Source organism: Castor canadensis, chromosome X (genome assembly GCF_047511655.1).
Source record: "Castor canadensis chromosome X, mCasCan1.hap1v2, whole genome shotgun sequence".
NCBI lineage: Eukaryota > Metazoa > Chordata > Mammalia > Rodentia > Castoridae > Castor > Castor canadensis.
In genome coordinates, this window is record NC_133405.1 from 20,527,800 (window position 1) to 20,542,711 (window position 14,912).

The 14,912-nt window shown below is 40.6% G+C and overlaps 1 protein-coding gene across 1 annotated transcript; it reads left to right on the forward strand.

Annotated features, from left to right (window-relative positions):
• Window positions 1-4,486: 4,486 nt before the first annotated feature.
• Window positions 4,487-5,766, forward strand: LOC109693619 (retrotransposon Gag-like protein 8B). The gene has a single exon (XM_020175005.2). It carries the CDS (start codon window positions 4,607-4,609, stop codon window positions 4,946-4,948), a length of 342 nt encoding a protein of 113 aa, XP_020030594.1. The 5' UTR covers window positions 4,487-4,606; the 3' UTR covers window positions 4,949-5,766.
• Window positions 5,767-14,912: the final 9,146 nt, after the last annotated feature.

The following is a 14,912-nucleotide window of genomic DNA, read 5'->3' on the forward strand; positions in this document are numbered from 1 at the left end:
ATAGTTTATTATTGATGATGTGTTTGTCAATCACTTGTTTGCCTAACTGCTTTGAACACAGTTTCGTCTTTGGATTATACATCCTGAGGAGTTGGATAGCAGTCACTTCTGCCTGCATCCATACAGCCTATTCAGCAAAAGTTTCCTTCCAGGGCAACTAAAGGCTATATATATTTCTTGCCCCCAAAATCCCAAGAAGTCCTCAATGTATCCTTTCATCTATTTTTATCGATTTTTTTATGAGACAGGTCTCCCTGTGTAGAAGGCCACTATGTACTCGTAATTGCCCTGCCTCAACCTCCTGAGTGCTGGGATTACAGGCTTGAGTCACTAGGCTTGGCTATTTTTACCTATTTTTTAATGGTAGGGACTAAAAAGTAGGAACTCATGCATTTTCTGTTCCTATTGAGATGGTCATAGGGATTTTCTCTTTGTATTAGTCTTCTATTTGTCTTAACAAATTATGGCAAATTTAGTGATTTAAAACAACACAAATAATCCAGATTCAGAAAGACAAGTATCACGTGTTTTCTCACATATTTGTAACTTAGAAAAAAAAAGACATGAATGAAAAAGGGGACTACTAGGGATATGAAAGGGAAAAGGTGGAGGGGAGATAAGAAAGGGTCATACAGGAGGTGAATATTATCAAAATACTTTGTATGCATGTGTGAAAAATTGCAACAAAGCCCATTATTTTTTTCCTTTTTCTTTTATTATTCATATGTGCATACAAGGCTTGGTTCATTTCTCCCCCCTGCCCCCACCCCCTCCCTTACCACCCACTCCACCCCCTCCCGCTCCCCCTATTTTATATAATGAATACATGCTAATTTCCAAAAGTAAAACAATACAAATTTGTCATATTACCCTTCTGTAGTTCAGAAGTTTAGTATGTATCTTAGCCAAGCAAAAGTCACAGTTTTGGGAAGCTATGTTCCTTTCTAAAGACTTCACAGGATAATTTTTCCTGTTTATTCTGGCTATTGTCAGAATTCAGTTCATTGTGGTTGTAAATCCAAGGTACCATTTTCTTGCTGTGTAAATGAGGACCATTCCCTGGAAATATTATGGTCCCCTTCCTCCATCTTCAAAGTCAACAATAGTGGGTCAAGACTTTCTCAAATGACATCTGACCTACTCTGTCTCCTTCCACTTTTACGAGTTCATGTAATTAGATAATCTCCTTATTTGATGTTCACCTTATTAGCAACTTTAGTTCTATCAGCAACATTAATTCCCTCTTGCTTTACATTTTCAGGTTCTGGGTGGTATCACACAGACGTCTTTGGAGGATGGCTATTCTGTCTACTACATTTTTCTTTTTGGTTAGTATGCTTAATTATGATTAATTTTTTTGGTGGTACTGGGGTTTGAACTCAGCGTCTTGTACTTGGTCAAGTACACTACCACTTGAGCCATGTTCTAGCCCTTTTCACCCTAGTTATTTTTCAGATAGGGTCAGATAGGGTTTCTCGGTTTTTACCCAGGGCCAATCTTGGACCTTGATCCTCCTACCTTTGCCTCTTGAGTAACTGGGATTACAGGCATGTTTCACCATGCCTGGTTTGTTCTTTGAATAAGACCTTTCTAATTTTGTGCATGGACTGCTTCAAATTTCAGTTCTTCTCTCTCTGCCTTGCAAGTGGCTGGGATTATAGATGTGAGACACCATGCCCCACTCTATGATTGATTTTTTGATTGACGAAACCACCAAGTGCCGGGTTTGGTGGTGCACACCTATAATCCCAATACTTGGGAGGACTGAGAATTCCAGACCAGCTTGTGCTACATAATGAGACCCTGTCTCAGAAAACCAATGGTTGGGAATGTAGCTTAGAGGTAGAGCACCTGCCTAACATGCTCAAGTTACAGCACCACAAATTCAAAAACACAGCATTGCATTTCTCAGGTAAGGTTCAGCCAATCACGACATCCTATCCTTTAAATACATTACTAGATTAGGCAAATGGATAAATAAATTATGCATATTTATGTGATGAAAATCTATGATATGACAGTGATATGGATGAGTGCTACAGATAACAATTGAGTGCAAGATGTGACACACAAAATAGTATACACTTCATGATTCCCCTTTCTATCATTGTCAAGAATAGGCAAAACTAAATGCTTACAGAATTCAAAATAGTGGTTATCTCAGGGGGAATATTATATCCTGTAAAGTTGCATGAAGGAATCTTAGAAGATGCTAAAAACGTTTTCCCAAAGTGACTATAACATTTTTATTCCCACCAGCAGTATATGAGAGGTTAAATTGCTCCACAATGTCAATGTCAGTATTGTCAGGTTTTGTTTTGCTCTGGATTTTTTTAACCATACTAATAGGTATGAAGTTGTAATTCCTTGTAGTTTTAATTTGTGATTCCCTAATTATTAATGATGATGGATATCTTCTTTGTGCTTATTTGACACACATTTATCTTTTTTGGCCAACTATCTGTTCAAATGGTTTCCCCATTTTAAATCACTTGGTTTAATTTTTATTGTTGAGTTTTGAGAGTTCTATTGGATCTTTTATTCAAATGTTCATTAAATATGTGATTTACCAATATTTTCACCATACTTCTGCCTGTGTTTTCATTGTCTTAACAGTGTATTTTGAAGTGCATGAGCGTTTTAATTTGATCGAGTGCAATTTGCCTAATTTTACTTTTTTATTATTATTTTGGTGTCATAGTTAAAAAGTCTTTGCCTAATCCCAATTTTCCCCTGTATTCTTCTAGGAGTTTTATGATTTTAGGCTTTACCACTAGGTCTTATCTATTTTGAGATAATCTTTGTGCATGCTGTGAACTATGGATGGAAATTTAGGTTTTTGTAAATAGATACTCAGTTGTTGTTGTATCACTGTTGAATGCATTATTGAATTCTTTCTTCACTGAATCGCCTTGAAAACTGTGTCTAAAATCAGCTATCCATATCTGTGTGGCTCTATTTTTGGATTACATATTCAGTCTCCTTCATCTGTTTATCTTAATAACAACACCACATGTAGGGGCCTCAAGTTCAAATCCCAGTACCACTAAAAAACAAAACAAAACCTACATGGCCTTAATTACTGTAGCTTTAGCATAAATCTTGAAATAGTATTAGTTTTCAAATTTATTTTTTCTCTTTTAAAGTTGTTTTCACTATCATATATCCTTTACATTTCCATAAGCTATGCTTTATATATTAAAAATTTGCAAGGCCTTTGACTGAATCTGATATTCAATTTTGGGAGAATTGCTATCTCAGTAATATTGAATCTTCCAACCTAATTATTTTGTTTTTCCTTATTGCACTGTCTAGAACCTCTAAATTAGTGTTGGAATAAGGTGGTGTGGTGAGAGTGTGCATATTTGTCTTCTTCATATAAGAGTGGAAAACACTTTATCTTTCATCTTGAAGGATGATATTAACTATAGGGCTTTTTTTTGTAGACATCATTAATCAGATTTAGGAGCTACCTTCTATTCGTAGTTTGTTGGGACACAGAAATGCCTTGTTAGCCTAGAGAAATTATTTGCTCACACAAAAAACTGTACATAAATAGTTGATTTATTTGTAATTGCCAAAATTGGAAACAGGCCAGATGTCCTTACAAGTGAATGGACCACCAAACAGTCCTATATCCACGCCATGGCAGACTGACTCTAAGGAGACCTATGTCATTCCAAGAGAGGGTCATGTCTTTGAGTGTGGATGGGGACTGTGACCTGTTTCTAACCGATAGACTATGGCAAAAGTGATGAGATGACCCACTCGTGGTTATGTTATATAGTATATGACTCCACCTTGCAAGCAGAATCACACTTTTCTGCTAGCTATGAAGGAGTATGCTGTGGGGTCAGAAACTGCCTGTGCACAGGGCAACGTGGTCCAGAACTGCAGGGCAGCTTTTATAATAAATTAAGGGATTTCTTAACATTCAACATTTTTTTATATTAACAACTCCTGGCGCATTACTTTTTGAGTATGCTGTTCTGTTTCCAAATTTTGGGGCTTTCTTATTAATACTGGAAACAGACAGATTTGCGGGCAGGGAGCCAATATTTGGCCGAGAGATGCATGAAGGAAAACGTGCGCACAACATCTCATTCAACCGGCGGCCATGGCTGAGAGTCCGCGAAGGAACATATAAGAGGCAAGACAAGTGACCGAGAGGAGTGTGGCGGAAGGACTCAGAAAAGGCGGAAGGACTCAGAAAACTGGAGAACGTGGACCTCCTACTCTACAGGGAAAGCAGGCTCAGCTTTCACCCTAGGATGCCAACTGTCTTCCACTCCTCCCCCATTCTCCTTGGTGTTCCCTTTGGAGAGCCTTTAGCCCCGCCCCTCCGTTTCTGGCCCCGCCTCCTCAGGAGTGTTAGGCCCGCCCTCAGCGCCCTTTCCCTCCCAGCTACTGCTAGTGGCGCATCTGCGCATGAGCGACTACCAGCCTTGCAGACATAGCCTGTGAAAGTGCCAGCGTCCCGCCCTGGCTCCGCCCACCCACAGCACGGCCCGCCTCCGCGGACACGTAACTCTGGGGGACACCTGAGTGGCTGACCTCTACGCAGTCTAGCAGAGCCCACACAAGCCCAGCGGAGCGAGCACTGACAATGGAAGATTGGGTGCAGCTGATGAAGGCCTTCATGGCCTGGCCCATCCGGCCCTCGGCGCGTCGCTGGAGGAACCCGATTCCCTTTCCCGAGACGTTTGACGGCGACACCGACCGGCTCCCGGAGTTCATCGTGCAGACCGGCTCCTACATGTTCGTGGACGACAAGACGTTCTCCACCGACGCCCTGAAGGTGACGTTCCTCATCACCCGCCTCACGGGCCCGGCCCTGCAGTGGGTGATCCCCTACATCGAGAAGGACAGCCCCCTGCTCAGTGATTACCGGGGCTTCCTGGCCGAGATGAAGCGGGTCTTTGGATGGGAGGAGGACGAGGACTTCTAGGCCGCGAGAGCCCCTGGCCTGCGGCGGGTGCTCCGGGGAGGGTGGGCTGCGCCTGTCGCCGCCACCGCCACCGCCACCGCCAGGGTGGCCATAGGCGGCCTCCCGCCGCGCCCCTCCCCCTTCGCGTGGCCGCTGCAATGTCCCCTGCGCGCTGCTGTCCCCTCCCGCCCGCGTAGTGCTTGCCTTTGTTCCAGGAATAGCGCTCCAGGCTCCCGCTGCTGCGGCCGCCGGGCCTCGCTCTGGAGCGCGTCGCCGCCGCCCTGTGCTGCCAGCCCGGCCCCTCCCGTGCACACTTGGATGCTGTCCTGGGCCCCAGCTGCAAGCTGGGCTCGCGTTACACACTGGACACACCACCCACGGCCGGCCGCTGTCAGCCGCCCCTGCCATGCCACCAGCCTGCATCAGTCTGCCCACACACCTGCGCTGTGCTGCCATCACCATCCACCGCACCCACCGTGCACCGCCAGAGGCTGCTCTTCGGGATCCAGACTCACCTCGGAGGTACCTGAGCTGGCCACCCACTGCCCGTGGACATGCATTCAGGCAGCTGGCCTTCCACCTTCAGCGGGACCCATGCCCTCTCCCCTCCCAGACACCTGTCGTGTTCCTGGCAGCCAAATCCAGTCTCTCATGTTCTCCTGTGGACCACTTACTTTTCCCCACAATCCAGTTTTCTTCTGAATTTGCAGCTGTCTGTCTGATGTGTGTGCCTTTTGTTCGACACTGCATTACAACCTTGCACTCTTTCCGGTTTACACTATCTGTACAAAAATGTTTTCCTTGCTTTCAATAAATGTCAGACACTATTTAAGAAGAAATTGAGTCTCAATGGATATGACACCCTTCTCTTCCTTGTCCTAAATGGGGTCCATATCTCATTCAAGAGGGGTATGTCCTGCCATTTCAGTGGCTGATGTTGACTATTTTGTTCAACAGAAGATTGAGTCCTGTGGTGGTCCTGGGGGTGCAGACCTTATTGGAAGCTATTTCATCCCAGATGATCAATCTTCTATAACCAGTTAATTCCATATGCCTTAGGAAATGAATCTTGATCCGATTTTAACCAAGATAAGATGAAGAGATGGGGAATTTTTTAATTAGGGTATATTCATTGTACAGGGGGGATTCATTGTGACAGTTCCAAATAGGCTTACATTGTACATTAGTTAGATCGCCCCACCATCTCTCCCCTTCCACCCCCTCCCTGCCCCACTTAAAACAATTGCAAGAGATTTCATTACTCAATTTTGTACATAAATAAGAAGTCCATTAACCATATTTCCTAACATTTATCTCCTTCATTCCTTCTCCCCCTCCTGCTAAGTACCCCCCTCACACACTGGACCTATTTTATGCAGTCCTGTCTTTCATTATTAATTCCTAAGTCAATGTTCAAAGGGGTTTCTCAATGTATTCCAACTGTGTGTATAGTTTACTTTGGTCACTTCAACCCCTTCAATTACTCTCCCTGACCCCTTCCCTCTGACCCCCATTATTCAACAGCTTTCAATACACATCCTTATATCCTTTACCTGCACAGATGAAAGTATTTTGATATGGTTGATTCTATCATTCTCTTTTCCTTCCCTCCTCCCTCAAGTTCTGTAGAGTAGTTCCACAATTACAAGCATGTTCCAAATATAAGTTTCAAAAGCAGCTTGAAAGCATAAATTCCACACATTTGTTGAACACCAATCAAATTTTATTTAACCAGAGGCTTATGAAGGAACCATCAGAGTTTGCACACATGGTTGAAAATGCATATGAAAGTAATGGGGAATATGGAGGTAATAGGGAAGGGAATGTAGAACTGTGATTATTAATTTGGGCACATATGTAGTTGATGACCTGAGGACAAAATTTTACGTTTTCCTTCATGGGCAGAATAAAGGCCATTACTTCTTACTGTTTCTCTGTAGGTTAACTTATGTATACAGTGCTATAAAAGCCAGTATTCATTAACTATATCTAGTCAAGTTTAAATATCTCAATAATGTCAAATGATCCTCAGATGCTTTAAGAGTTCACTGTGTCCTGATGTTTAAAAGGCCATACATCCTGCTGGGCATAGTAGCAGGCATATTAGTATATACCTGTGAACCCAACACTAGGGAGGCTGAGACAGGAGGATAGGAGTTCAAGGCTAACCTGGATACACAGTGAGTCTGAAGCCAGTATGGTCTATATATCAAGACCCCATCTAAAAAAATAGATAAATAGGTCACACATCCAACTCTGCCTTACTTCTAAGTTGGGTGATTTTTCCAGAACATGAGAAGTAATAAGAGGCTGAGCTTAGCTCACAGATGGAGTGACTTGATATGTGGATGGAAAGCAGAAACAGACTGTGAATGCACTATGAAGAGGACTAATGTTTACATGCCCAGTCTTTAGACTTCTCTGGCCTCTTTAGGGAGGTGAGATACTTCCTTGGCTTTCAACTTTACCTTAATTGTTGACCTTAACCTTTAATTATTTCTGTGAAGTTCATCAATAGCCTCTGGTAAGCAACCATTCAATTATAAAATCTTTATAATTACTGTTTTCTTGGAACCTCTCAAACTTTCAAGATACAGCACCAGCCAGTAAATTTCTTTCCATTGATATTCTATCTCAGTTAACCACTGGTAAAAATTTTAGCAATTGCACCACTACTTCATCACAGGGGTTTTTAGTACTTCTTTTACCACTAGTGATGTAGTTCTCATTTCTAGCCAGCTGGTAGATAATCACACTCCAAAATTCTATGCCTTAATTTACTTCATATGACTACTCCTAGCTCTAAATACTAAACTTTAAGTTCCCTTGGGAACAGGTTCTCATGCACAACACTTGTAAGGAAAGCAGGATTGTGTAGAGGGAAAATTTGAGGAAACATTCAGTTGCAATGGAGGCCTCTCCTGATCCCATAGGGCATAGCTAAAACAGAGATGGCCATTCGAAATGTTCTGAATTGAGAGAAAGCCGGGCTTTTGTACCTCTACATTGATAATTACTGGACGTGGTTTTACCTGAAATAGATGATGGTAACCCTTCCTATTGCTAGCAATTTCTAGGGAGTGAATCAGCTGTGACTTTCAGTAGCCTACATACCCAGAAGCTGGGGGAATAAGTACCTAAGTACTAAAGATGGGATCTGGGTAGCACTTCATAGTATCCACTTCACCCATCAATAAGGGAATGGAATTAATACCATAGAATATATTTCAACAGCTAGAAAGAATACGATGAAAGTATGCTAGTTCCTTTGCAGAGATGTTTGTGAAGAAACACAATATACAAAAAGCTGCATAGTGTGGTTCATTTTTGTTAAATGCATATCACCCAAAAGGCCTACATATGAACACACACATAAGCTAATTATGAAGAAAAATCTAGAATACACACATTGAAGTGGGAAAGTTTGATGTGACAGTTGCACTCTATAGTCCAACTTGGAGAGGGGGAGGCAGATGATAAAGAAAAAAATAAAGAACACTCTGAAAGGTGGCGGGGAGGAGGGGATTAATGCATGGCCTTTTAAATTTTGGGATGCTAGGAATTGAACTCAAAGCTTCTTGCATGCCAAGCACAAGCTTTACCACTGAGCTACATTCCCAGCCTTGAAAACTGAAAAGTCTATAGACATTGTAAGAAGGATGTAGTATCAATCAAGGTCCAAACAAGAAAGAGATGGTATACATAAATGTGGTAACTGGAGAGAATTAAAGGAAGAGACTACATACAAGAGTGTGAGCAAGGTTAAGAGAAATTGTGATAGGTTGTGTAATTATTCTGCAATATTTACTCTGCAATCCCCTCACCCTTTGGGTTGGAGCGTTCTTCCCTACTCCAGAGACTCCAGGCTTGGTCACCACTCACTTTTGTCAATGGAACATAAATAGCCATAATGTGAAAAGAGGATTTAAATAGGCTAGTGTGGCTTTTTGCTTGTCTTCTAATCCTCCTGTGATTGCTAAAACAAGACTGTTCCCCTTGTAGTTGCTGATCCTTCAGCTTGGGCCCCACAATAATTCACACGGAGCAGATCTAAATCCAATCTGCATCCTAGAGCCAAGCCTACCTTAACTGCATCCTAAAGCAGAATAGCCCTAGACAGCTCATAGCACGTGAGCAAGGAGAATAAATGACTGTTGTAAATTAGGGGGAGATAACTTATACAACATTATTGCAGCAATAACAGTAACAAGGGGCCAGCAACAGCGGGGAGCTAAAACAGTAAGGGCAGGGAATGGTTGCTAGAACACAGACAGAGCTCTAGTTGTAATTGGTGCTTAAAAGTTGCTTTTGCTGAGAAGCACAGACTCCTTACTTGGGCCCATGAATTAACTAAAGGCAGGAAACAGATGATTATGATGCCTCTTTTGCATAGAAATGGAAAGAATAAATTGACAGTGGGGAAAATGTAACTGGGAATACAAAAGGGAAAAAAAACCTTTGGGTTGTAGCCAACTTGTGTGCTGGCTAATTTACTCTGCTTGTTAGTCAAACTGACATTTCCCCCCTTTTGTCTACATGCTGAAGAGCTCAAGGTTAACATCTTTCACTCTTCAATTAAACCAGGCAGTCTTCTACCCCTTATCTCTCTCTCTCTCTGACCACCAGAGAAGTAAACCTGTCACCCAAGACATATGGCTTTAGAGATGTGGCACCAGAGCATCTGGAGAACCAAGTCTAGCACCTATTCAGGGACATGCATTTGGTCATGTACTCCAACTGAGCCCCTGATCTCCCCTTTAAAAAGGAGACATTTTCCCTCAGAAGTGGGACAATAGAGGTTTGAGAGGTACTCCTCATTGTGCAATGAATAATAAACCTTATTTTCTTTTCCTCAAAAATCCTGCTCTTGTCATTTGTGAACTGGCATTGAGGCCAGAGGACTGACCCCCTAGTAACATAGTTATAGAAGAGAATCCCAGCACAGGGCTTGCAGCCATTAATGGAGGAACTCAGTCACAGCCAACTCTCAGTTAGGTCAAGATGGAGCTCTCCCAGCTGCCAAACTCAACCACAAGCCAGAAAAGAAGGGAGCCATTTATGCAGCCTATAAAGGTCAGCCTCTGGGTACAGAGCAGGGTAAAAGGGAGTGGATTTAGAGGGACAAATGGAAGATATACCACAGATACATGGATAATCATTCCAAGTGAAGAACATTTGTAAAGATGTATAATCACATTTGCAATCAAGGACATTTTGAATAAAATGAAAACATATCTCATTTCAAAATGAACTAATGGCAGTATCATGTGGTGAAGAGATATGGAAATAGAAGAGCTCTCACATGGTGTTTATGAGAGTGTAGATCAGCACAAAATTGGAGGTGAACGTGGCAATGCCTCCTTTGTTTTTCATTGGTGCTGGGATTGAACCTAGGGCCTCAAATATGCTAGACAAGAACCCTACCCTGAGCTGCACCCTCAGCTCACTGCTTTGTGAAGTTTAACACAAATATATCCTACAATCAATCAGTTCCAGGATGGTGTTGACTACAGCATTAAAAATGTACAAATATGGGTCACTCTCCTTCTCACTCTACAGATGACCTACTTTCAGTCTATTGAAAGTGTACTCCTTTCCTATTAAACTTTATTATCACTTTCACTACAAAAATATAAGGAAAAAAATGTATGTATGGTTATGACCTGTGCCAAACTGTTAGTACCTTTGTCTAAATTGATGAAAGATAATACCCTTTGGTCAAAGCAGCCCCATAGTTGCACAGCTTGGCAAGCACATGGTCCTTTTTGTTTAGTTTATTTTGGAAAGGGTCTCACTAGGTAATTTGGACTGGTCCTCAACTTACAACCCTTCTGTCTCAGCCTCCCAAATGCTGAGATCACAGGCAGATAATACTTTTGTGATTGAAAAGCAATCCTATGAAATGTGGATATATCCCCATTGGTTGACTTGGTAGACCGAGAGGGGGCTAGAGTAAACTGTCACTCACTTGGTAAGGGGCACTTTAGAAGTGAATAACTAACCTGTAGGACCACAAGAAACAGCCCTATTTGTAGTAGCCAAATATTTGAAGAAACATTAGTGTCATTATTAGGAAAATGTACATGTGTGGGTATAAATATATGCACACACATCTATATGCCTATGTATATACATTTCCTTTTGCGCTCTTTTAAAAATGTGGCAATACTGGGGATTGAACTCAGGGCCTTGTGCTTGCTAGGCAGATGTTCTACACTTGAGTCAAGCCTCTAGCCCAAAATGTGGATAATTTTTAAATTTACACTAAAGTTACAATAACAGATTAATAAAATGTGGTATAGTCATAAAGTGGAATATTATGTAACAATAAAAATGAATGAAGAACTGATACTCCAACATGGATGAACTTTAAAAACATAATGCCAGTTGAAAGAAGCCAGTCACAAAACGCCACATATTGTATGATTCCACTTATGTGAAATGTCCAGAAAAGGCAAACATATAGATGTAAAAAAGCAAATCATGCTGGGCACTGGTGGCTCACACCTATAATCCTAGCTACTCAGGAGGCAGAGATCAGGAGAATCACAGCTTGAAGGCAGCCCCAGGCAACTAGTTCACAAGACCCTATCTCGAAAATACCCAACATACACACACACACACACACACACACACACACACAAAAGAAAGTAAATCAGGGGTTACCTCAGGCTTGAGGGAGAGGAAAGTGGGAACATGCAGGTTGGTTTTTTTTCCTGGGGTGATGCTAATGTTCTACAATTAGGTAATGGTAATGGTTGTACAACCTGGGAATATACTGAAAAACTACTGACTTCTATAGTTTTTTCAATTATTTTTTTATGGTAGTGGGGATCTAACCCAAGGTCTTGTCCATGCTAGGTAAGTGCCCTACCGTGGAGCGACATCCCAGCTCTAATGTGAATCATATCTCAATAAAACTACTATAAAAATCAGTCTTGAGCCAGGTGAGATGGTATACACCTGTAATTTCAGCACACGGGAGGCTGAGGCAGGAAAATAAAAAAATTCTAGGCCATCCTGATCTATGTAATGAGACCCTGTGTCAATCAAACAAGGGTTAGAGTTGTAGCTAAGTGGTAGAGCACTTGCCTAGCACACACAAGGCCCTGGATTCAATCTCTAGCACTGTAAAACAATGGTTAGTTTTGTTCCTGTTTTTTTTTTCTTTTCATAGTACTGGGGATTGAGCAGGCTCTATCACTTGAGCCATACCTCCAGCCTTTTGGTTTTGTGGGGCTTTTTTTGAGATAGGGTCTAACTAACTTTAACTTTCTCCAGGCTGGCCTGAACTCTATCCTCCTGCCTCTACCTCCAGAGGAGCTAGCATTACAGGATGGGCCACCATGCTAAGCTTGTCCTATTTACTAACAATAAAATAGTAGAAATAAAATTGAACAAAGTAATACCACTTATGACAATGCTATAAATTATCAAATACCTAGAAATCAGTCTATAAAATAGTAGTTGAAAACTACGAAATATTATTGAGATAAATTAAATAAGTAAATAAATGGAAAAATATAAGATGTTAATGAATTGAAAAAGTCAAAAGTTTTGCAATATATATCCTCTACAAATTATTTTTGGATTCAATGCAATTCCAATAAAAATCCAGTGGGTTTTAGAATAAAACCTAAGAATATATCTTCATGATACTGAGTTAGACAATGATTTCCTAAACAGATCCAAAAGCACTAACCACAGAGAACTTGATAAATGACTAAAATTTATATGGAAAGGCAAATGATATGGAATACCTGAGGCAATATTGAGGTAGTAGAAAGTTGGCTAATTTACATTACCATATCTCAAAGCTTACTGTAAAGTAACAGAAATTAAAGCATATGGTATCAGTGCAAGTATAGATGGACAAATGGAATACAATAAGTAGTCCAGAAAGATATCCACGTTAATATGGTAATCTGATTTATGACAAAGGCGCCACATCAGTTCACTGAAGGAAAAATAGTGTTTTTTGATAAATATTATTGGATCAATTAGATACCATACTGAAAAATGAATACTATTCCTACCTCTTGCATATACAAAATTAATTCAATAAGGATCATAGACTTAAATTTGAAAGCTAAAATAATAAATACAGTAGAGAAAACACAGCACAGTATCTTTATGGCACTAAGTTTGGCAAACATTTCTTAAATAGGACACAAAATACACAAATCATAAGTCTACCCTCCCTATAGAAAATATATAAGCCACACAGTTATAAAATTAGCCCTGCTTCCTAGCAGTATCCAATGCAGAGCAAATTACCTAAATTACCTAACACAAATTACCTAATTAAGAAATACAAATTACCTAATACAAGCCAATTATCTTACTGAGATGTTCCTTACCACAATGAAAAATAAGCCAAATTTGTTCAATTACAAGGGTCTTTGCCTGGAGGGCATTAATATCAACAATATATAAAGAGCTGCTACTAATTGATAAGATAAACAAATCAAGAAACATAATAAGAAAATTTGAATTAGCATTTCATTTAAAAGTATAGCAAAATGCCCAAAAATATATTGAGAGGTACTAAATACCACTAGTAATAATAGAAAAGCAATTTTTTGAGACAGAGTCTCACTATGTAGCCTTGGCTGGCCTGGATGTCATGATCCTCCTGCCTCAGCCTTCCAAGTGCTGGGATTACAGATGTCCACCACCCTGTCCCACTGGAAATGCAAATTTTAAAACACAATGAAATATTACCACTGACTCCTAACTCTACATTTCTTTTCTTTTCTTCTTTTTTTGTTTTGAGGGGTGGATGGGTGGGACCAGGGTTTGAACCCAGGGCTTTGTGCTTGCAAAGCAGGTACTCTACTTCTTGAGCCACACCTTCAGCCCATTTTGCTCTATTTTTTTTGTTTTTGGTACTTGGGTTTGAACTCGGGGCCTCACGCAGGTACTCTACCACTTGAGCCACCACTCTGCCAGCCTGCTGTAGTTACTTTCAGAGATGGGGTTTCATGGACTATTTGCCCAGGCTGGCCTGGAATTTCATTCCTCCCATTCTCAGCCTCCTAAATAGTTAGGATTATAGGAGTGAGCCATGGGCACCTAGTTTAAGCCTACATTTCAATAAATAAAAACAAACACTGAAATACACAACACAGACATATACAATAAACACTTGAAATCTCACAGTCACATAAAGTAAATTCTATATGATTTCATTTATAAGTAGTTCAAAAACATAAAAATTTATCTTCAGTAATAGAGGTCAGAAGGGTGTTTTATACTTAAGGAGTTATTGCCTGAGAGAGGGCATGAAAGTCTTTCCAATGTTGGAAATGTTTTCTACATTGATCTGAGTGCTGGTTATACTGGTGTGTACACAGGTGACAATTCACCTAGCTATATGCTTAAGATTTTCATCCTTTACTGGATGTAATTTATATTTAATTTTTAAATACCAGAAAAAGGAACCTACATTTACATAATTAGCAGAAAATCTGCAGAACACCAAATACAAAGAGAGAAGATTGTCAAAACCACCAAAAGAAATACTAAATTAGGTTGACAGCTGACTTAATGAGCAAAAATGGAAGCTCGAAGACCACAGAATATAGCTGTTTTCACCAATTCAAAATTTTAACATTAATATATATTATATCATGTTATTTCTTATGAGCAATCATACTCATAAACTATTGTTGGCCAAGTGATTGTTGCAAAATAGTCACTATTACCTGCTCCTATGCCGACATTAAAATCACAAAACTTGTAGAACTGATGTCCATGGATTAAGAGGCAAATTTGTGAGCCAGATGCTGGTAGCTCACGCCTGTAATCCTAGCTACTCAGGAGGCAGAGATCAGGAGGATCGGCCAGCCCTGGGCAATTAATTCTGTGAGAACCTATCTCGAAAATACCTAACACAAAAAAAGGGCTGGTGGAGTGGCTCAAGGTGTAGGCCCCGAGTTCAAATTCCATACCGCAAAAAAAAAGAGGCAAATTTCTGGAAACA